This window comes from Crassostrea angulata, chromosome 3 (genome assembly GCF_025612915.1).
Source record: "Crassostrea angulata isolate pt1a10 chromosome 3, ASM2561291v2, whole genome shotgun sequence".
Lineage (NCBI taxonomy): Eukaryota > Metazoa > Mollusca > Bivalvia > Ostreida > Ostreidae > Magallana > Magallana angulata.
This window is the reverse complement of record NC_069113.1, coordinates 35,106,405-35,130,248: the sequence shown is the minus strand read 5'-3', so window position 1 is coordinate 35,130,248 and position 23,844 is coordinate 35,106,405. Positions and strand designations below refer to the sequence as shown.

The 23,844-nt window shown below is 29.8% G+C and overlaps 1 protein-coding gene across 1 annotated transcript in view; it reads left to right on the top strand.

Moving 5' to 3' along the window:
- Window positions 1–23,844, top strand: part of LOC128175942 (trichohyalin-like) — a 39,330-nt gene that overhangs the window by 332 nt on the left and 15,154 nt on the right. Inside the window, exons 2-43 of the mRNA XM_052841863.1 lie at window positions 149–310; window positions 689–862; window positions 1,089–1,268; window positions 1,442–1,606; window positions 1,780–1,953; window positions 2,110–2,262; window positions 2,402–2,467; window positions 2,621–2,731; window positions 2,952–3,014; window positions 3,739–3,909; window positions 4,059–4,211; window positions 6,061–6,126; window positions 6,226–6,336; window positions 6,861–6,923; window positions 7,015–7,122; window positions 7,226–7,285; window positions 7,383–7,502; window positions 9,108–9,170; window positions 9,258–9,377; window positions 10,581–10,640; window positions 10,744–10,863; window positions 12,046–12,108; window positions 12,195–12,314; window positions 13,479–13,538; window positions 13,642–13,761; window positions 14,980–15,042; window positions 15,129–15,248; window positions 16,638–16,697; window positions 16,801–16,920; window positions 17,297–17,356; window positions 17,792–17,875; window positions 18,009–18,056; window positions 18,181–18,249; window positions 18,881–18,952; window positions 19,640–19,669; window positions 19,783–19,851; window positions 21,068–21,106; window positions 21,292–21,321; window positions 21,442–21,510; window positions 22,220–22,264; window positions 22,407–22,457; window positions 23,295–23,363. Coding sequence (XP_052697823.1) covers window positions 149–310; window positions 689–862; window positions 1,089–1,268; window positions 1,442–1,606; window positions 1,780–1,953; window positions 2,110–2,262; window positions 2,402–2,467; window positions 2,621–2,731; window positions 2,952–3,014; window positions 3,739–3,909; window positions 4,059–4,211; window positions 6,061–6,126; window positions 6,226–6,336; window positions 6,861–6,923; window positions 7,015–7,122; window positions 7,226–7,285; window positions 7,383–7,502; window positions 9,108–9,170; window positions 9,258–9,377; window positions 10,581–10,640; window positions 10,744–10,863; window positions 12,046–12,108; window positions 12,195–12,314; window positions 13,479–13,538; window positions 13,642–13,761; window positions 14,980–15,042; window positions 15,129–15,248; window positions 16,638–16,697; window positions 16,801–16,920; window positions 17,297–17,356; window positions 17,792–17,875; window positions 18,009–18,056; window positions 18,181–18,249; window positions 18,881–18,952; window positions 19,640–19,669; window positions 19,783–19,851; window positions 21,068–21,106; window positions 21,292–21,321; window positions 21,442–21,510; window positions 22,220–22,264; window positions 22,407–22,457; window positions 23,295–23,363 — 3,924 coding nt within the window. The remainder of the gene's footprint in view (window positions 1–148; window positions 311–688; window positions 863–1,088; window positions 1,269–1,441; window positions 1,607–1,779; window positions 1,954–2,109; window positions 2,263–2,401; window positions 2,468–2,620; window positions 2,732–2,951; window positions 3,015–3,738; window positions 3,910–4,058; window positions 4,212–6,060; window positions 6,127–6,225; window positions 6,337–6,860; window positions 6,924–7,014; window positions 7,123–7,225; window positions 7,286–7,382; window positions 7,503–9,107; window positions 9,171–9,257; window positions 9,378–10,580; window positions 10,641–10,743; window positions 10,864–12,045; window positions 12,109–12,194; window positions 12,315–13,478; window positions 13,539–13,641; window positions 13,762–14,979; window positions 15,043–15,128; window positions 15,249–16,637; window positions 16,698–16,800; window positions 16,921–17,296; window positions 17,357–17,791; window positions 17,876–18,008; window positions 18,057–18,180; window positions 18,250–18,880; window positions 18,953–19,639; window positions 19,670–19,782; window positions 19,852–21,067; window positions 21,107–21,291; window positions 21,322–21,441; window positions 21,511–22,219; window positions 22,265–22,406; window positions 22,458–23,294; window positions 23,364–23,844) is intronic.

Sequence of the window (23,844 nt, the reverse complement as noted above, 5' to 3'; positions counted from 1 at the left end):
ATGTTTTTATCGATATGACTGGAACCAGTGAAATGTATTCTTCGTTTGTTTTGGAAAAACAGGAAAAATATCATTTATTATGCATTTAGACTCTAAATTTTGATACTATAGATGTGTTAAATGAATTACAAATTTGGTTTTTTTAAAGAATGTACAACTACTAGGGGGTTTTCATGGAAGTGGATACAATTTGACCACTGATAAGGATCACATGCACAAAACGCTTATAACATACATCAGAGAACTGAATGAAGCAAACATCGATAGGTATCGAAAGATGAGCCAGAGAATGAACAAGTTCCTTCTAAAGGTAAAAGCGACTTGCTATACATTTTCAAGACTTATTAAAAATAGAATAAAAATCGCAATTTGAGCATGATTAACATTATATAAATAGTGCCTGTTTGGGAGGGTAACTGTTATCCTCCCAAACAGGCACTATTTATTTTATTAAGCTGAATGTCTTAATTTTAGAAAAAATTATTATTGCTGTTATATAGAAATGACGTGAATTCTACGGCGAACCGTACGCGCATAATTTACGCGCATGTAACAATTCGTTGTGTTACCCGTTGCCAAGTGTGTTGCTAACGCTGAGGGTAATAGAACGGATTATCAACTAAGTATAAACCAATGAGATTTCAGTATTTAACATGAATGTATAATAATAGTGTTTGTTTCTCTATAGACACTACAAGGCGTTTCAAAAATAGAGAAGAGGAGAAAATGGCTTGCACGGAACAGGATAGAGACGATGAAACAAGTCCTGAAGAGTTCCCTCATGTCTCTGTCCGTGTGGACTCGTCATGTGAAGGAGGTGGTCAAAAGCTTGAACGAAAGAATAGACAGCTTGACACAGAAAGTGAGTTAGAGACCATCCATGCAATGCCTCCTCTCTGTCTTAAGTATATTGACTCTGATGACAAGCCTACTTAAATTTCCTTCTGAAAAGTTATTTAACTCTCATTGGAATATTTTGCAGTTATTTCTAATGCAACAGTTAATTTCAATATAATTCTGTCAAACGTACGTTTAGTTCTAACCACTGTATAATGAAATGATAATAGTGAATTTTTGCCCTTTTTTAGACCCAAAAACTGTCAGAGGGAAGCAAATTAGCGAAACTGGATAGCCATCATTTGAAGGAAAAGATACACGAGGTGAACAAGAAAGAGGAGAAATTGGCTGGATCGCTGAAAAATTTAGAGGAAACAAACATCAAGAGTGCTGTTCAATTACAAAAAGATTTACACAATCAACTGAAAAAGGTGTTAAAATGTTTCTATTTTCCGGAATTCATTTTCTTTGCATTGAAATTTCCATATTTTTGCCAAGTATAAAATCTGTGCAGTTTTTACTGCTGACATTGTAATGAAAATTGTCAATGCTTCCTTTAGAATTTGATCACACTTTCATTTTCAATTCTTTATCCAAACAAAAGACCATAGGCAGACAAAGTAACAAATTACAGAGGAAGACGGAAAAGAAGATACAAAATGCCATTACTTCAGCCCAAGAGGTTGACAAAAAATTGGAAAAAATGAAGCAAACTGAGGCAAAGAAATTAAAAGAAACTAGAACGAAGATAGAAAACAAAGTGAAAGCGGTAAGAAACGAAATTCGAAATTAGAATTTTTTTGTACAATCTTTCTTAATTACATATATAAAGTATTACATGTAAATTCATTATTTGAGACTTTAACTAAAATACTAGAGGTAGATTTACATGTACATGTAGAATGCAAAGTTGAAATTCACAAAGAGCTTCAAACATTATAGGCAGTGAAAAAAGTATCACAAAATGTAGCCAGGGACCAATTATTGGCCGCTAAAAATGCAAAAGAAATGCAACTCCAGAAAAAGAAAATCAGGGAAGCACTGAAAAAACTCACATCTCTAGGAAATGTACAGTTTTCGAAACTGAAAGAAAACGTTGAGGCTATAATGAATGAGGTAGGCATATATCTATTAAAAAAAAGCTAACAAAATTACCAGTCATTTTGAATAAGTTTGATAATTTTTTATTTTAATTTGTCGCCACTTTTTGCTAAAATGTTATATATACATATATAAATAGAAAAAAATGATATTGTCATTTTTTTAAAACAGAAAACTGGCAATGTAGACAAAGATTTGACGAGAAAACTCACCAAGATTAAAGATGCGGTGAGGAAAACGTTACATTCCGTGTCTTCAACAAAAAAGAAAGACCATAAACAGTTAAGGAAACTAAGAACGCAGTTCAGCGAATTTCTGAATGGAGTAAGAATTTTGAAAATTTTACGATTGATTGAACAGACATTGTTGTTTCTCTAATTCTCTATACATGAACATCTCAGATTTTCAAAAACTGGATTTAGTTCTAATTTACTGTTTTGAAACGTATTTAAATTTGAATTAGGTAATAGATATAGAAGAGCAAAGAAAAGTGGAAGACAAGAAAAACGCAAAAGAAGCAAAAAGAAAGGTATAATTTAATCACCTTGAAAAAGGATAATCTTATTATTACATTAATAAGTTTCTCTGTTCTAAAACCATATATATCGTGTTTATGTGTTATGTATTGCGTGCGTGAAGCCTAATGTCTACTTATAAAAAATTTGCACTTTTTTTTCAAAAGAAAAAGCAGGAAGTAAGAAGAGTATTGGCAGCAACAACAAGAAAGGTTGAAAAAATGCAACAACGTATGAACAAAGAGAATCAACGGAAAATCGGCAGATTGGAAAAAAAGGTACAATCATTTTTTAAATTTAATGAAAGCTCATAACTACCTAATTATGAATGTTTAAATATTTAAGCTCTGCATTAGTATTTATGTTAAACAATGTCCACAGCTTTTCATTTTTTTAATAATTGTTTCCTTGATTCATGTATTAAAGTAAACATTCACCAGCAATTTTTAAGTTTAATTTAATGGTATCGATTCGAAGATATATTGGTAAAACTTTCAGCTAGAAAAAGCAGAAGATAAGATAAAGAAGGGCGTTTCTGCTACAAAAAGTAAAGAAAAAATGGTTAGTATTTTCACTGTTTTGTTATTTGTTATGGATACATTTAATAGTTTAAAAACTTTTATTTTTTCTTTCTTTCATGTCTCTCAGTTTCTGAGTTTAGCTCAGTGTTAGCCAAGTTTCAAAAAAGCTGTTTTTCATCGACCTTCAAAAAGTGATACATACATATATGGATGAAGAAAATTTACTTTTATCATAATTTCTTTTTGCGTCAAACTTCCCTTTAACTTTCACTTTCCCCGTATCCTTGGTTTAAATATTTATTCGTTTGCGCTAAGCTTAGTTTATAATTCAGTATGTACATTTCCATACTTCAAAGACAACGGTCATCATTTTATCAAATTTTAATCAAAGATACATATGGCTGAAAGCATTTAAGCAACTGACCTTGACATTCTCGGTGACCTTAACTTTTCTATTCAATTTTCCCCTTAAATTCATTAACTGATACAAATTATGGAAGACGTATTTGCTCTATTGCAATATTTTATTATTGACTCAAACATGTGCAAAGACACATGCTGTTTTTATTTTGTAATATATTTGTACCATAAGGAGGAACGTGTGTGCCTAATGGGGTTGTTCTTAGTATTTTTTTTTGTGTCTACTCATTGTTTCAGTTTAAAAGACTGAATTAAACCAACTCTATGATGTTACAAATATGTGATACATGTAATAACGATTGGATACCAAGTAAATTAAAAATAAAAGGTAATGTATATTTTAGGTTTTAAAGAAATTATCAAAAAATGATGCAAAGAACCAGATATTGGCAGTCCAAAATGAAGAACTGCAACGCCAGAAGAAGAAAATCAGAGAAGCACTGAAAAAACTCACAGCTCTAGGAAATGTACAGTTTTCAAAGTTGAAAGAAAATGTAGAAGCTATTATGAATGAAGTATGTGCTAGATTTTTCTTGCTTTTGAAAATTTCATTTTAGTTGAAATTTAGAAAAAAAGGATTCATCTTGAAATAATAGACGATGATTTCGATGACTACAATAACCTTATTATAGTAGAAAATAAAATAATTCTTTTTTACAAATAGAAATCTGGCGACGTAGAACAAGTTTTGACTGGAAAATTCTCAAAAATTAAAGATGCAGTGAGGAAGACTTTAGATTCCGTGTCTTCAACCAAGAAGAAAGACCATAAACAGATAAAGAAACTTAGGATGCAGTTCGGTGAATTTCTGAATGGGGTAGGGCAGCTTTATCGGTTAAAGATTTATTGCAGATATTGTGCAATATCAGTGTATATATATATATATATATATATATATATATATATATATATATATATATATATATATATATATATATATATATATATATATATATTTATGTGACGTATAATTCATTTTAAGGTCACCTGAGTAAACTATTGCTATCCGTTTTCGTCCGTCGTGCGTTAACAAATTTACATTTTTAACTTCTTCTTAAAAACTACAACGCTGATTGTTACCATTTTTGGTGTGAGGCATTTCTATGGTAAGAGGACCAGGGGTGGGTCAGGGTCAGGGGTTCTGGCTCTAGAGTGGGGCCAAGATGGCCATATAGTAAAAATGTATTAAATCTTAGATAGTCTTCTACTCTACTACCATATACATGTATATTTGTTAAAAACTAAATGCATGATTATGATGTCCATGAAGCCCTCTACCAAAACTGTGAAATTCATGGCCCCTGGGTCAGGGGTTCTGGCTTTAGGGTGGGGCCTATATGGCCATTTAGTAAAAATGTATTAAATCTTAGAAAATCTTCCTCTATAGTCCCATACATATTTGTTAAAACTAAATGCCTGGTTATGATGTCCATGAGGCCCTCTACCAAAATTGTGAAATTCTTGACCCCTGTGTCAGGGGATCAGGCTCTAGGGTGGGTCAATGTGGCCATATAGTAAAAATGTATTAAATCTTAGAAAATCTTCTTCTCTACTCCCATATATATTTGTAAAAACTAAATGCCTGGTTATGATGTCCATGGGACCCTGTACCAAAATTGTGAAATTCTTGACCCCTGGGTCAGGGGTTCAGGCTCTAGGGTGGGGCCTATTTGACCATATAGTAAAAATGAAAAAAATCATACAAAATCTTCCTCACTACTCACATATATATATATTTGTTAAAAACTAAATGCATGATTATGATGTCCATGAGGCCCTCAACCAACATTGTGAAATTCATGACCCCTGGACCAGGGGTTCAGGCTCTAGGGTGGGGCCAATATGGCCTTATAGTAAAATGTATTTAATCTTAGAAAACTTCTTCTCTACTCCCATATATATTTGTTAAAAACTAAATGCAAGATTATACTGTCCATGAGGCCCTCTACCAAAATTGTGAAATTCATGACCCCTTCGTTAGTGGTTCAGGCTCTCGGGTGGGGCCAATATGGCCATATAGTAAAAATGTTTTATATCTGAAAAAATCTTCTTCTCTACTCCCACACATGTGGGAAAAAACACTGAATACATGGTTATGATGTCCACTAACTCCTCTACATAAATTGTGAAACTCATGGCCCCTGGGTCAGGGGTTCAGGACATGGGGGAGGCCAATGTGGCAATATGGTGTAAATGCATATAATGTTTAAAAATTATCCTCTCTCTTCTCACACATCTGTATAAAAACTGACTTATAATTTTGTTTATTAGGAAGTCTTCTACTGAAATTTTAATTTTCATGTCCCCTGGCTCTAGGGCACGGCCAAAATGGATGTATAGATGTTAATGCATATAATGTTAAAAACTATCTTCATTACTCCCACACACTTGAAAGGAAAACTGAATTCATGATTTTGTAGACCAGATCTTTAAGTTCTCGCCAAAATTATAGGTTTCACAGTTCTTTTTGAAAGATTTCAAGCAGGGAGGTGGTAGTCAGTACAAATTTATAATTTTTCTACTCCAGAATGAAACCTAATTAATTAAATGCATATATGAGACTCCTCGACAAGTTTGTGTATGGGTTATATGCTACTCGGGGGACCGTTAAGGCAAATTGGCCTCTTGTTGGAATTAGTGTTTGGAATTATTTTTATTTCGATCAGGTAAAAGATATAGAAGAACAGAAAAAGAAGGCCGAGGTCAAAATCGCCCAGAAAGCTGAACGAAATGTAATGTGTTACCGTGCAATGATATTGAAGTTATCCCTCTCAAGTAATAAATAAGAGATATTTTGATTAATACAAAATAATAACTTTTTTTATGAAAAGAGAAACAAGAAAGTGAGCAAAGTATTGGCAGCAGCTACAAAAAGGGTTGAAAAATTACAACAACGTATGAATGAAAAGAATCAACGAAGAATGGATAAACTGAAGAAAGAGGTACCTCATTGAATAGAATAATTTCTGTTCAGAATTACAATGTTTATTGGGACTTTTTTCATTGTTTTTCGTGGGATAGGTAGTTGGTATTAATTGCTTGATTGCTTGTTTCAATTGGAATGAACCTTATTATACTGGTTTATTTTTCATTTCATACAAAAATTGAAAATGGTTCATTAAGTTACAAAATATGCTTAAGTATTGCAAAGAACACAAAGTAGAAAAAAACATTTGTTGTTTTAATTGTAATAATTAGTAAAAGGTGTTTTTTTTTAAAATTAGATAGCACCAATCAGTGCTGTTTACTACATAGCACTGCATGTTCATTGTCAATATCTTAATGTTTTAGTGTTTTATGTAATATTTGATCCAGAATCTAAACATGATATCTACAATGTTTATCAAACGTATAACTTGATACATAAAGCTAATCATTATATTCATTTTATTTATTTAAAGTGAAAATATATAATAGTTAATGGTACTAATTCCAAATATATTCTATAAAGCTGTATCATTTTCAGCTTGTAACAGAAGAGAGGGAAATAAAAAAAGAGATTTCTGCTCAAAAAAGAAAAGAGAAAAAGGTATGCGTTTTTTGTACAAAATTAAGTTGCTTAATTTTCCCTATAAACAGATTAAAAACACACCAAAATCCTCATCTTTTTTAAATACTAGAAAATCAAAGAAAATCGGTTGATTCAGAGAAAAATGGACGAACTTAAACAGAGAATCATTGAAAGAAACAGAGCGACGAAACAAAAAGAAAAGGAGGCAAATAAAAAGGTAACGAGAAAGTGAAAAAAATGTTAACAAGAACATTTATTCCCTTAAAAACTCAGTAAATATACCGGCTCGTCAATATGTTTATTTATTTTACATTTTGCAGGTACAACGGATTGCAAATCAACTCTCAAAGGTAGAGGCACAGAAGGCGCGCACAAAATTGGTAAAATATTAAAATTTTTAATATTTTTCAAATCAAACAATTCAAAGTTTATCATCAAACTTTACTTAATGTATAGAATTTCTTTCATTTCTGTTAGGAAAATCAAAGAGAAGAACAAGAAAAGGCGAAACTGAAGGAAAGAATCAATAAAATTAAAAAGAAAACAAAGAATATGGCCATCATAGCACGCAAAAGAAAAGAGAATCTAAAGAAAAAGGTAAAGATAGAGATGAAGTCAGTGTAATTGACATTGAAAACCATATGGATGCACAGCTTTGAGAAGAACAATATTGCATCATTTTGAACCAAATCGGCAGTAAAAACTGGTTTGATAACGCAAAACATTTTCAATTGTTTAATTTCAAACAAGGAAATTTAACATATCATTTTTATTTGTCCAATTTTCATTTGCTCATTAAAAGTAATTAAACAAAATGAATATTTTGTTTTGTTTGACTTAAAGCAATATGAGCTGCAATTTTCGTGTTGAATTTTTTTTTTTAAGAAAATGTTATTTTTTTCTAATATGAGAAAAATATCATGGTTTTTAAATTTCTGTTAGCTCTGATTTGAAAGGAAAAGCCATTAAGAGCCTTAATTGGAGCAAAATTGAATAATTGTCGTCCTGTACAAAAATTGATCCGCTATATATTCCTTATAACTAAAATATTTCTCCTGACAAATATTAATGATTTGTTCTAATCTTTTTTATCCTAAAAGTTTAAGTTACAAGCAGACTTATTATACTAGCAGGTTTTTGCAGCAAAATAAAATTCTAAAAAATACAGCTCATATTGCTTTAATAAGCACACAATATCAAGAATGTTGAACAATTTACCAAATTTAAAAATGTTTGGCATTTTGATATAGATGTATGTATATTCTTTGATTTCGTAGCCCCCCCCCCCCCCCCATTTTATAACAAACACTGGAGTAATCCCGTGTTCTTAATTCTTCTTATTTGAACGATAATGGTTGTTGTGCTCATTTGAAACATTTTACTTTTGTCGGTTTAAAAAAGATGCTGCGTTCAATAATACATAATACCAATTATTATTTTAATGTTAAATATAATGTAACTTATACTGATAGTGAGTGATCAACTCTAAGGTAACTAAGTGACGTACACGTACCTTAACCAAACGTTTAAATTATGATTTGTACATTAAAAAACCATTCGCATTTACATAAAACTTATATTAAACAGTTTTTAGATGCTGTTCGTGCTTCATTGCACACGTTTAAACTTCATTCCCAGCAATAATTTGCTTTTTTTTGGTCCAAACTTACGTCGATGATTTATCTTCGAGTGCATTTTCTCGCAAAGACATGAAATTAGATGTAAATACTGATGAGTATGCATGTTTCAATAAAAACTAAAAAAAAATTATTACAGTACAAGTGTTTTGGTCAGCAATGTGTAAAAGTAATTGAAATTGTTTGGTTTAATTAGAGTTGAGAAAGAGGGACTTATGACACACACAGACACACACACACACTCACATATATATTTTTTTCTTTTTCTAATCCATTATCAAAAGCTACCGTATCAAATATAGCGAAGTTATAAACAAATATTGATTTGCATGAATAAACTTGTCTTATCTGATATTATCCTAGAATACTTATATTTACTAAACTCAGCGAAAATTTAGTGTGAGAATAATAAAGCGATCAGTATATTAATGACATAAAAATTGTATATTTATTTTCGTTAAATAACATATATCAATACGTATTTTACATATATATATACTATTTTTTTTTTAAATTTCTGCACATCGCGCTTTAATTGGTGCAACTATTTTTAAAACCATTTCAGCTTGAAAAAACGAAAATTGAGATGAAAGCAAAGATTGCAGAAAAAAGCAGAACAGATAAAATGGTATGTGTTTTGTATGGAATTTGAATACTGGATTTTTTAAAAATTTTAATATGTATCTAATCTTACTGAATGCTTTTAACAAATTAGAAAATGAAACAAATTCAAGAAAAACAAAGAAGAGAAAAGGAAAAATTGAAAGCTTTTAGACAGAAAATACAGAAGAAAAACGAATTGGCACAACACCAAGAAAGAGAAGCAATTAAAAAGGTGACTTAATTAAAAGAACCATTTTAGGATAAAAATGTGAACATTTATTGAACTGGTTTGTTTCTGTTAGTAACAGACCAAGTTGTTGCCAACAGATAAAATAGCAATAAATGTGAGGTTCTTTATTTACATGTTGTTTTGTTTGCAAATTATGCACACATGAACAGAACAATGCATTTTTAATTACCTAGAACTGCGCAGCCACAGACTTAAAATTCAAGATAGAAAAATCTGAGAAAAAAAATATGAAAGGAGGTTAATGTTGTCCACTCATCAACCATTTGATGAGGAAAAGGTCTGAGCTTGCTTATGTAGGTTGTAGGTTGCTACTTTGTCTCAAAGTAGGGTACCCTACTCTTAAAATTTGTTTTAGAAATTATTAATTATTACGAGATATTTTTGTCTGTGTCTATGAAGGTACGTTGAAGTTACATTTATATTGAAAAACATGTTTTTTCTTATTTCAAACAATCACTTTTTTTGGACTCCTGTCCTACTTGTAAGAAGAACTTACTGAAATTTATATTTATAGAACAAAAAAACCCAAAACAAACTTCGGTGATGTATGTCACATTCAACACAGATTGTTTCGAATTAACATCTATTATTTATAAAAAAAAAATATAACGTCAATGTGTCTCCATAGCCACGGGAGTTCTAAGTATAGACTGGAAGTTCTTGTTCTAAAAAGATCCCATGCTGACTGATAAACATATGGTACCATTTTTTGCGACAAAGTTACAACATCAATGTGCAAAATTTAAACTTTTTCTCAACAATTTGTTTTAGGGAGGACACTAATGAACACCTTCCTTTTTCTGATATTTAAATCTTTAAAATAAGTCTGCAGCTATGCAGTGAGACCGCTCTTCTGAGTTATTAAAAACGCATCGTTCTATTCTTGTATGCATAATTTGCAATAAAAAAAACAACCTGTAGAACATCATAATTATTAGATATTTTTAATCTTTTGACAACAGTTTTGGTCAGCTTCGGGCAGAAACAAGGCAGTTCAATAAATGTTTACATACTTATCCTCAAATGTATAAGATGGCCGCACATCCCCCTTAAATGATGTCTTATTTTATACTTTGATTATTTTTATTTGGGAATATTTCGTGATCGATCAAAGTCTTTTCAATTTTAATGTCTTTTGTTGACTCAATAATAAATTTGTTAAAAACATGGGTTTGCATTTTATAGATCCAACAACTTCAAAACCGACTCTCGAGGTTGTCAGCACAGAAGACTAGTTCCAGATCGGTATGATATAGTTAGAATCTGCTTTTGATTAACTTTATGCATATGTCAGTATTTCGCTAAGTATGGTTTATTGGAAAAATCAGTTTTTCATTGTTACTTGTAGGAATACCAGAAAAATGAAGAACAAAAAGCAAAATTAATAGCACAAATTACCAGGATGAAAAAGAAGACTAAGAAATTTAAAGATTCAGCAAACAAAAGAAACAAGAAACTACAGAAAAAGGTAACATTGCATAAGATGACTTGCACATTTTTAATGATAAGTTTGCATATAACTTGAACTTTTATGATGAATAAGATTTGAAAAAATCATAATTTTTTTTCAGAGGAAAGATTTCTCTCCTAAGGAATATATAGCAAATCAATTTTTGTACAGGACGACAATGATTCATTTCTGCCCCAATCAAGGCTTCTTAACAGCCTTTTACACAAAAATGTGGCTAACAAAAATTTAAAAACTATGATATTTTTTGTCATGTTAGTAGAAAATAACATTTTCGTAAAAAAAAAAAATCAACATAAAAATTGCACCTCATATTGCTATTTGAACGATAATGGTTGTTGTGCCCATTTGAAAATTTTTACTTTTGTCGGTTTTAAAAAGGATGCTGTGTTCAAAAATACATAATACCAGTAATTATTTTAATGTTGTTCAAACTTATACTGACAATGATCAACTCTAAGGTAACTATTTGATCTATACCTGAACCAAACGTGTAAAGTGTTATTTGAACATGAAAAAAAATCCATTTGCATTTATATATAACATATTAAATAGTTTTTAGATGCTGCTTGTGCTTCATTGGACATGTTTAAACTTCATTCACAGCAATAATTTTTATTTTTTTGCTTCAAACTTACGTTGATAATTCATCTTCGGGTGCATTTTATCGCGAGGACATGAAATTAAATATAAATACGTATGAGGATGCATGTACCAATAAAAACTAACAAATTCATTACAGTACAAGTGTTTGGTCAGTAACGTGTGAAAGTAATTGACATTGTTTGGTTTAATTAAAGTTGAGAAAGAGCGACTTATTATATATATATATATATATATATATATATATATATATATATATATATATATATATATACACACACACAGTTTTTCCCCCAATTTACTATCAAAAGCTACAGTATCAATTATAGCGAAGTAATAAACGAATATTGATTTGCATGAATAAAATTGTCTTATCTGATATTATCCTAGAATAGTAATACTTACTAAACTCGGCAAGTGTGAGAATAATAAAACGATCAGTATATAAATGACATAAAAATTGTATCTTTATTTTCGTTAAATGACATGTATTGATACGTATTTTACGTACACTATTTTCTGTTTTAAAGTTCTACAGATCGCGCTGTAATTAGTGCAACTGTTTATAAACCATTTCAGCTTGAAAATACTAAAATCGAGATGAAAGCAAAGATTGCAGAAAAAAGCAGAAAAGATAAAAAGGTATGTGTTTTGTAAGGAATTTGAATACTGGATTTTTTAATTTTTTGATACATATTTGATCTAACTGAATGCTTTTAACAAATTAGAAAATGAAACAAATTCAAGAAAAACAAAGGAGAGAGAAGAAAAAATTGAAAGCTTTTAGACAGAAAATACAGAAGAAAAACGAACTGGCACAGCGCCAAGAAAAAGAAGCAATTAAAAAGGTGACTTGATTAAAAGAAATTAGCAACAGCTGAAATGTGCAAAAACTATTTCATCACGAACTTTTTATTTGAAATAGCTTATAAACGTATCATTTTATAATGATCGTAGTTGATTTATACGCAATATTTATTTATTTAAGTACCTAAATGTACCTGTGCACTGAATAATACCAATGTGTTAGGGATGTGCGGTCATCTTGTGCATTTTAGGATAAGGATGTAATCATTTATTGAACTGGCTTCTTTCTGTTCGAAAAAGACCAAGTTGTTGCCAACAGATAAAAAAGCAATAAATGTGAGGTTCTATATGTACATGTTGTTTTGTTTGCAAATTATGCACACATGAACAGAACGATGCATTTTTAATTTCATAAAACTGCACAGGTACAGACTTAAAATTCAAGTTTGTAAAATCTGAAAAAATATGAGAGGAGGGAATCCTGCCGCACTTGTAAAAATAACTAACTAAAATTTAAATTCATAGAACTGAAAAAAAAACCCAAAACAAACTTCGGTGATGTATGTCACATTCAACACAGATTGTTTCGAATTAACATCTATTATTTTTTTAAAGAAAAAATAACGTCAATGTGTCTTCATAGACACAGGAGTTCTAAGTATAGACTGGATTTTCTTGTTCTAAAAAGATCCCATGCTGACTGATGAAATTATGGTACCCTTTTTTGCGACAGAGTTACAACATCAATGTGCAAAATTTAAACTTTTTCTCAACAATTTGTTTTAGGGAGGACACCAATGAACCCCTTCTTATTTTTTTCTGATATTTAAATCTTAAAAATAAGTCTGCAGCTATGCAGTGAGACCGCTCCTCTGAGTTATTAAAAACGCATCGTTCTATTCTTGTATGCATAATTTGCAATAAAAAAAAACAACCTGTAGAACATCATAATTATTGGATATTTTTAATCTTCTGACAACAGTTTTGGTCAGCTTCGGGCAGAAACAAGCCAGTTCAATAAATGTTTACATTCTTATCCTCAAATGTATAAGATGGCCGCACATCCCCCTTAAATGATGTCTTATTTTATACTTTGATGATTTTAATTGGGGAATATTTTGTGATCGATCAAAGTCTTATCAATTCTAATGTCTTTTGTTGACTCAATAATAAATTTGTTAAAAACATGGGTTTGCATTTTATAGATCCAACAACTTCAAAACCGACTCTCGAGGTTGTCAGCACAGAAGACTAGTTCCAGATCGGTATGATATAGTTAGAATCTGCTTTTGATTAACTTTATGCAAATGTCAGTATTTCGCTAAGTATGGTTTATTGGAAACATCAGTTTTTCATTGTAAATTGTAGGAATACCAGAAAAATGAAGAACAAAAAGCAAAATTAATAGCACAAATTACCAGGATGAAAAAGAAGACTAAGAAATTTAAAGATTCAGCAAACAAAAGAAACAAGAAACTACAGAAAAAGGTAACATTGCATAAGATGACTTGCACATTTTTAATGATAGGTTTGCATATAACTTGAACTTTTATGATAAATAAGATTTGAAAAAATCATAATTTTTTTTCAGAGGAAAGATTTCTCTCCTAAGGAATATATAGCAAATCAATTTTTGTACAGGACGACAATGATTCATTTCTGCCCCAATCAAGGCTTCTTAACAGCCTTTTACACAAAAATATGGCTAACAAAAATTTAAAAACTATGATATTTTTAATCATGGTAGTAGAAAATAACATTTTCGTAAAAAAAAAAAATCAACATAAAAATTGCACCTCATATTGCTATTTGAACGATAATGGTTGTTGTGCCCATTTGAAAATTTTTACCTTTGTCGGTTTTAAAAAGGATGCTGTGTTCAAAAATACATAATACCAGTAATTATTTTAATGTTGTTCAAACTTATACTGACAATGATCAACTCTAAGGTAACTATTTGATCTATACCTGAACCAAACGTGTAAAGTGTTATTTGAACATGAAAAAAAAATCCATTTGCATTTATATATAACTTATATTAAACAGTTTTTAGATGCTGCTTGTGCTTCATTGGACATGTTTAAACTTCATTCCCAGCAATAATTTTTATTTTTTTGCTTCAAACTTTCGTTGATAATTCATCTTCGGGTGCATTTTATAGCGAGGACATGAAATTAAATATAAATACGTATGAGGATGCATGTACCAATAAAAACTAACAAATTCATTACAGTACAAGTGTTTGGTCATTAACGTGTGAAAGTAATTGACATTGTTTGGTTTAATTAAAGTTGAGAAAGAGCGACTTATTATATATATATATATATATATATATATATATATATATATATATATATATATATATATATATATATATATATATATGAATGTATATATATACACACACACAGTTTGTTTCCCCAATTTACTATCAAAAGCTACAGTATCAATTATAGCGAAGTAATAAACGAATATTGATTTGCATGAATAAAATTGTCTTATCTGATATTATCCTAGAATAGTAATACTTACTAAACTCGGCAAGTGTGAGAATAATTAAACGATCAGTATATTAATGACATAAAAATTGTATCTTTATTTTCGTTAAATGACATGTATTGATACGTATTTTACGTACACTATTTTCTGTTTTAAAGTTCTGCAGATCGCGCTTTAATTAGTGCAACTGTTTATAAACCATTTCAGCTTGAAAATACTAAAATCGAGGTGAAAGCAAAGATTGCAGAAAAAAGCAGAAAAGATAAAAAGGTACGTGTTTTGTATGGAATTTGAATACTGGATTTTTAAAATTTTTGATACATATTTGATCTAACTGAATGCTTTTAACAAATTAGAAAATGAAACAAATTCAAGAAAAACAAAGGAGAGAGAAGAAAAAATTGAAAGCTTTTAGACAGAAAATACAGAAGAAAAACGAACTGGCACAGCGCCAAGAAAAAGAAGCAATTAAAAAGGTGACTTGATTAAAAGAAATTAGCAACAGCTGAAATGTGCAAAAACTATTTCATCACGAACTTTTTATTTGAAATAGCTTATAAACGTATCATTTTATAATGTTCGTAGTTGATTTATACGCAATATTTATTTATTTAAGTACCTAAATGTACCTGTGGAGTGGCAGTGTGCACTGAATAATACCAATGTGTTAGGGATGTGCGGTCATCTTGTGCATTTTAGGATAAGGATGTAATCATTTATTGAACTGGCTTCTTTCTGTTCGAAACAGACCAAGTTGTTGCCAACAGATAAAAAAGCAATAAATGTGAGGTTCTATATGTACATGTTGTTTTGTTTGCAAATTATGCACACATGAACAGAACAATGCATTTTTAATTACTTAAAACTGCACAGGTACAGACTTAAAATTCAAGTTTGTAAAATCTGAAAAAATATGAAAGGAGGTCGATGTTTTCCACTCCTCAACCATTTGTTGAGGAAAAGGTGTAAGCTTGCTCATGTAGGTTGCTACTTTGTCTCAAAGTAGGGTATCCTATTCTTAAAATGGGTCTCAGAACCTATTAATTCTTTCAAGATATTTTTGTCTGTGTCTATGGAGGTACATTGGAGTTACATTTTCATTGAAAAATACATGTTTATTTCTTATGTCAGATAATCACTTTTTGGGAATCCTGCCACACTTGTAAAAATAACTTACTAAGATTTAAATTCATAGAACTGAAAAAAAAACCCAAAATAAACTTCGGTGATGTATGTCACATTCAACACAGATTGTTTCGAATTAACATCTATTATTTTTTTTGTCAATGTGTCTTCATAGACACAGGAGTTCTAAGTATAGACTGGATTTTCTTGTTCTAAAAAGATCCCATGCTGACTGATAAAATTATGGTACCCTTTTTTGCGACAAAGTTACAACATCAATGTACAAAATTTAAACTTTTTCTCAACAATTTGTTTTAGGGAGGACACCAATGAACCCCTTCTTATTTTTTTCTGATATTTAAATCTTAAAAATAAGTCTGCAGCTATGCAGTAAGACCGCTCCTCTGAGTTATTAAAAACGCATCGTTCTATTCTTGTATGCATAATTTGCAATAAAAAAAAAAAACAACCTGTAGAACATCATAATTATTGGATATTTTTAATCTTCTGACAACAGTTTTGGTCAGCTTCGGGCAGAAACAAGCCAGTTCAATAAATGTTTACATTCTTATCCTCAAATGTATAAGATGGCCGCACATCCCCCTTAAATGATGTCTTATTTTATACTTTGATGATTTTAATTGGGGAATATTTTGTGATCGATCAAAGTCTTATCAATTCTAATGTCTTTTGTTGACTCAATAATAAATTTGTTAAAAACATGGGTTTGCATTTTATAGATCCAACAACTTCAAAACCGACTCTCGAGGTTGTCAGCACAGAAGACTAGTTCCAGATCGGTATGATATAGTTAGAATCTGCTTTTGATTAACTTTATGCAAATGTCAGTATTTCGCTAAGTATGGTTTATTGGAAACATCAGTTTTTCATTGTAAATTGTAGGAATACCAGAAAAATGAAGAACAAAAAGCAAAATTAATAGCACAAATTACCAGGATGAAAAAGAAGACTAAGAAATTTAAAGATTCAGCAAACAAAAGAAACAAGAAACTACAGAAAAAGGTAACATTGCATAAGATGACTTGCACATTTTTAAAAGTTAACACCGTTCTTTAAAGTTACCATAATTTCATTTCACCAAAACTGAAATTCGGGTGGACTTTTCTGATTATCTACGGTGTATCCATCCATTTGTCCGTCTTTCTGTATCAATGTAACTCATGTATGATTTATGAATTCTATAGAACCAGTTAATTTCAATTAAGATTAGCAATGATCATTGTTATGAAACACAAGTACATAGATTCTAGATAGTTGTAATATATATTTTTAGGATTAATGTTTGGTGGGATGATGATTGATGTCCACTATATAACCATTCTTATAACATGCACATTACTGAAATTTGTAATCAAATTAATGTTGATTTTCATTTTAGATAAAGAAAGTAGATAAAAATATGAAGAAAATTACAAAAATTAAAAACGAACTCATAAAAGTAAGTAGCTTAGTTTATCTATTAATGCGATAGTAAGTATGTTATATTTCTTGCCTTCAAAATTGGAGCAATAAAAAAGGTGTTATATTCTTAAAAATACAAGAAAATGATTTTTGTTTCATCTTTTGTATTGGTTTCTTTTTTTCCTTTCTTCTTTTTTGCTTGTAAAATTTACTTATTATTAAATTTACTTATTAATGAGATTAACTAAGGATATACTGAGTATTTCTGGTAATTACAAAATTGTGTAATATTAATTTGTTTTTAAATAGATATGCCGAGTACTTCTGGTGAACTTCTGGTGAACTATTTTTTTAAATGCCAAACTCCCATTGATTTGCTGTTGATTAAACAAAAGGAACTACCATAATGCCTTGAATAGTCATCTTAAATTTGATTTTTCAAATTGCTTTTTTTTTTACAATAATATTTAAGAAAGAAGAAAAAATGAAACAAGCTGAAAATAGAACAAAAGAAAAAATAAGACGGATAATGGCGCGTTTAAAGGGCAGTAAACAGGTTGGGTAAACTCACACCATTGATTTATGTACTGTTTTCATGAGAGAGATCCGAAAATATGATTCTTATCGTTGAAAAAAATACATCTACATATAGCCATGTAGTAATTAAACGTTTGTTATCTATTGTAAAGAAAGAAGCCAAAAGACAGAGAGAAAAATTTAAAACTCGCCGTAAAATGGTAGGTAACCAACAACAACAAAATCTAAAAACCTAAAATTATACATGAATGCTAACGATGAATGTTTAATGCTTAATGTTTCATTAAAGAATGTGATTAATGCATTTAGAACTTTATCATACAGAAAGTGGTGCCAAAAACTGAAAAGCATGGGAAAATTCCAGAAAATGCTGCCAAAATTCCCTTTCCAAAGGTACCTTTAAATAATCATTTATATGAATATAATCTTGGTGGAACATTCAAATACTATGCATAAATTGTCAAAATCTACACAATTATAATTGACAATGTTTAATCTGCTTTATGTAATTCAAATAATCAATGTTCAATAAATAGTTTATTATTGTGACTCAAAACACACAAATATCAATTAGTGGTCCCAATGCTGATTCGAAAATAAGCAATATTTTATTCATTTAAATTTTAAACAAATATACAGTTTTATAAGTTTTGTTTAATTTTGCAATTGGTTAATAAATACAGTGTACATGTATCAACGAATGATTATTTACAGAAATATACAAGGTTTCTTTGAAAGATTAATAATACCTTATTTTTAAAATATGTTATTAGATAAGTAATTTATATGTTAAATACAGCAAATTTTAAGCTCACAAAGCGAATTAAAAATTGTATAACTATAATAAAAAGAGAAGAATAAAAATTAACTTAAAACGTATTAAAACTTTAATAAATGTTTTTGAGAGCCACCGTTTTGTTTAGTATGTTTCTCTTTTCTGCATAAGAGTATTGGAAAATTTTGCAAAGGCATTTTTTAAAATTCTTAACTATATGCATTTACACTGTATCATTTATTTTAAAAGGTACAAAAGGCTGAAACAAAAGACAAATTTAAAACCGGTCGGAAAAAAGAAGAGACTCTAAGCAAAACGCAGGTAAATTGATTCCCTGGTCTGAGGGTTGAATAGTTAAACGTATGAAAAATGATTTAAACTGTTATAATTAATATTGGTTGAAGTACACTTAAATAGAAGATTCTGTATAAAACCATATTATTATCTATGCTTAGCAAGAAGAGAAAAACATGACACGAAATGGTATGAATTATTTCTGAAAATATTGGGATAAAGTTTGTTTGATTATACTATTGATAAGAGAATCTTAATATTAATATTAAATTATATTTAAATCAAATCAAAACTATGTTTTATCTACTTTTAACTGTAAAATCAAATATTATAGGTTCCTATTAAAACAATACTTGGGAATGTTAAGCCACCAAAAGTTTTAGTGTATTTCTATATTTTGCAATAGTTTATTGTGGGTTTTTCTTTGTCTGTAAACAAATCCTTTATTCTAACTTATTCTCTATGTATGTACCCTATACTATTTCTAAAAATATAAAAAAAGAAGAGGTTCAAAAAGTTGAAACAAAACAAAAAGTAAAAACTAGTCAAAAAAGGGGGTCTGTAAGTAAAATGCAGGTTAAATTTCACATTTTACTGCTAGGTTAATGAAAAAAAGTTGACAAATGAAGTAATTTGTTTTGAACAAAGAAATCTTAGTTTACCTCAATGCAATATACTCAGTCTGTATTAAAACATACTTTAATATTTCCTCAGCAGGAAGAGAAAAAGCATCGACACAAAATGGTATGAATTTTTTTTTGGTGGAAATTCTCTGATCTAGAACGCATGATTATATATAATATGTTAAATATGTATCCTATTTACCAAAGGCTTTTGCAAAAACTCTTAATTTATAGAAAATTATGCCGGAATCTGGAAAACACAGAAAAATTACAGAGAAAGTTACAAAGGTCCCTTTTCAAAAGGTGCTTAGAGTTTATCATTTGTTCAAATGAGATCAAAGATTAACAGTTTGTACCCAAATCTTAAGGAAGGAGTCTTTTCATTATCAAACATACTTCTTATAATAAGAAATGCATGAAATGTTGACACAGTCAAACGGATCATATTACTTAATGATTCTATCAGTTTAATAAAATTTGACCTTTTTGGTTTCGGATAAAGGTCAGGTCAAGGTCACTACCTTTTTCCTCAACGTAAAGAGTGATAAAAATAAGTGTAGCTCTTTATAGTTCTGTAGACATTTGTTTAAGATTTGAAGATTCAAATCTTCAATGAAATCATAGACCATGAGAGTGTCTATCAGCTTATACTACTAAATTGGAATAAATATTTATACTAAAATTGATATTGCTTAGCTCGCATTTCCTCTAATTTTCTTAAATTTTGAAGAAATTTTGATTATTTTTTTATGCTTCCAATAATAAAATATTTCTAATTTTTATGTATTATGAAGACTTTATATAAAGATATAAATTGACAGAAAAGCTAATAGATTGACCGTTTCATAAAAGAGAAAAACTGATTTTAGTGATTTTTTCACAAAAATCAATGTATAGAATGGGCGCTTTAAAAAGCTTATAAAAATGTTATTTGATAGGCAAATCATATTTTAAAAACATATTCTGAAACCCAAGTATCATATTATTAGTTCACATTAGTAAAAAAAATCCAACATTATTGTTATTGTTTTTAAAATGCTAAAACAGACTCATTATATATATATAATCTACAGCAATTCTGAATTGCGCAACATGTGATATTTTCCTACGCCAATATTACGCCAAAAATATAGTCCTTGTTCCATTCTAAACATTGATTACATTTTTCTATGCCAAGTTTGTATGATAGTAAAAAAGAAAGAAAAATATACTATTTTAATTTCCTTTCATCTTGATTTAATGAACAATTAATCAAATTTACGTTTGACAAGTCGAAAACCAGAAAAGACTCCTTCCTTAACAATATCAGTAATAATTAAGATTACCCTACTTTTATTGGCAATCCATTTGATGCAAGTAATTAACATAAAAAAAGTCATAATGGTAAAAATGGTAAATTTCAATTTACACTTTGTAGTCAAACAAATTTCTAATGTGTCTGAAAACTTGATTTACTTTAAAATATGTAAACGTGTTCTAATAGTATTTATTCTAAATTCATTTACCATTCCTAATGAAGAAAGATGAAAAAGAACAAAAAGCTGGAATAAAAGAACAGGTAAAAAGTAGCATGAGAAAAGATGGGTCATTGAGCAGAACTGATGTATTATGATTAATTTTACTGATAGTTTGATGATAATGAACAAATATAAATGGAAATTAATAGTTTCAATAAATATTGATTAAAGTACATTTAGTGTAGTGCAAAATTCTGTATAAATTTATATCATCACCTTTCTTTAGCAAGAAGAAAAACAAAGTAGACACAAAATGGTATGAAAAATTTTGGAAATACTCTGATATAGTACATTTTAATAGACTAACAACAAACTGTTTTTATTAAGCAGAAATATATACCAAACGTATTCAAATTGAAAAACTTTTAATTTACAGAAAATAAAGCCAGAAACTGTAAAGCATCGAAAAATTTCAGAGAATGCAGCAGAGGTTCCTTTTCCAAAGGTAATTTAATAGTTTGTTAATTTCTGATTATTTATTTACATGCATCCTAATTATACTCTATCTCTCTCTCTCTCTCTCTCTCTCTCTCTCTCTCTCTCTCTCGCACACATTGATTTTTTGCATTTACGAGAGAGAGAGATATTAATGAAAGTAAATACTTATCCGGCGTCCTACTGTTTGTTCGTCTGTCCATCTGTAAGTACATATGTGTGCTGATCTTTAAACACTACATTCCTAAACCTTAATTTTTTCCATACATTAAGGGGGGGGGTTACATTTTATCAAATGAAGAGCTTCTTTCAAACAAAACAATATAAAATAACTCTTAAAATAATTTAGAAATGCCTGAAGACGAAAACCCATTTAACGTTTTATAAATTGAAACTTTTCTGTATAAGAATGATTCAAACTTATTTACACCTAAACAACTACGTTTGAGAGAATGATTGACATAATCTGGAGTTGGGGTGTTACTAAGAATTTTGTCATTCTGAAGCATTTGAAAGCTAAACATGGTTGATTCAATATAAAAGTGATCCAGTTTACAGAATATTTTACATTGGCATTATATAACCTGTTTCTATTACCATTATATGTACATATGAAATTGCACAGCGAGGCAGCAATGCAGTACACTTGGATCAACGTAAACATTAATGCTCGGTTGGCAGTGTGGTTCATGGGCCTCATTTTCTTTTTTCTTTTAAAGAAAGGAACCAAAGAAGAAGGGAAAACTACTCCCCACAAAAAAATGGTACGTATAACAATCCTCTCTAAAAGGAACGAATTTTGTTCGAAACTCTTATAATCAAATTGTAAGACGCTTTGATTTTAATTTAATTATTTTATGTTATATTTCAAATCATATTTATTATTCAAGATTTTTTTTTTCTAAGAAAGGAACCAAAGAAGAGAGGAAACCACAGTCTTTTCGCCACAAAAAAATTGTAGGAATGTTGTTACAGTAATAATATTTTTTTTTAGTTAAAATTATGAACTGAAGTTGCTTAGTACCTTTTTTGAATGCAGGAAACACACACACACACACACACACACACACACACACACACACACATATATATATATATATATATATATATATATATACGTAAACGATGACGTAAATAACTCAGCGCGACTCCAAAACAAGGTGACGTCATAAAAGACAGTCAGTCAAGGCAAGTAAACAACGGACGCGCAATGCGACGGTTTGCTATCATAACGGATATAAGGATTTGCGAATTACTGTGAAGTAAATTAAAATCAGATAGAACATCTGTATGTTAATTCTTACGGTCGATGGAATATCACTAGTGACCGTTTGATGCTGAGGATATTTTGGAAATGAACTTTGCGCAAAATTGAATTCGTGAATTCTTTGTTGAGCTGAGAAAATTACGGCAATCTGTTTTCAATTACTTTCTTAAATTTTGGTTTGTTTCTTCATATAACAAAACAAATGTTGACTTCGGGCAACATTGATTAAACAAGCCCCCTTGGGACGAAAATATTGCCCTCCGCTTCGCGTCGGGCAAAATTTTCGTCCCTCGGAGGCTAATATAATCAATGTTGCCCTCAACCCCATTCAATATTTGTATAATATATATAACAGTGTTATTATTCAAACGGATTTTTTAACAAAATCAAATTACATTTATTTATTTGTACTAAAAAATTGTTAGGGCATCTTTTTCTGTATATATTTACGTTCTTTAATACAAATGTCAGTTATCTAGAGTTGTTGGTCTTTTTTTTTTATCTATGCATAAAACTTTAATTTCCAGAAAGTGATGCCAAAGACTAAAAAGCACCGTAAATTATCAAAGAACGCAGCAAAAATTTTCTTCTTAAAGGTACTATGAACTTTTTTAGGTCATTTGAGTAAACTCTTGTGACCTATTGCTATCCGTTTTCGTCTGTCTTCTTGCGTCGTCCGTCGTGCATTAACAAATTTACATTTTTAACTTCTTCTTAAAAACTATACGGCTAATTGTTACCATTTTGGGTTTGAGGCATCTCTATGGGAAGAGGAATCTAAATTGTGAAATTCGTGGCTCAACCCCCCCTTTGGCACCAGAAGTGGGGCCAAATATGCCCAAAAAAGCCAAATTTTCAAAAATCTTCTTCTCTACTCCCACACATGTGAAGAAAAAACTGGTTGCATGGTTATGATGTCCATGAAGCCCTCTACAAAAATTGTGAAATTTATGGCCCCTGGATCAGGGATTCATGCTCTAGGGTGGGGCCAATATGGCCATATCGTAAAAAAGTATTAAATCTTAGAAAATCTCCTTCTCTACTCCCATAAATATTTGTTAAAGACTAAATGCATGA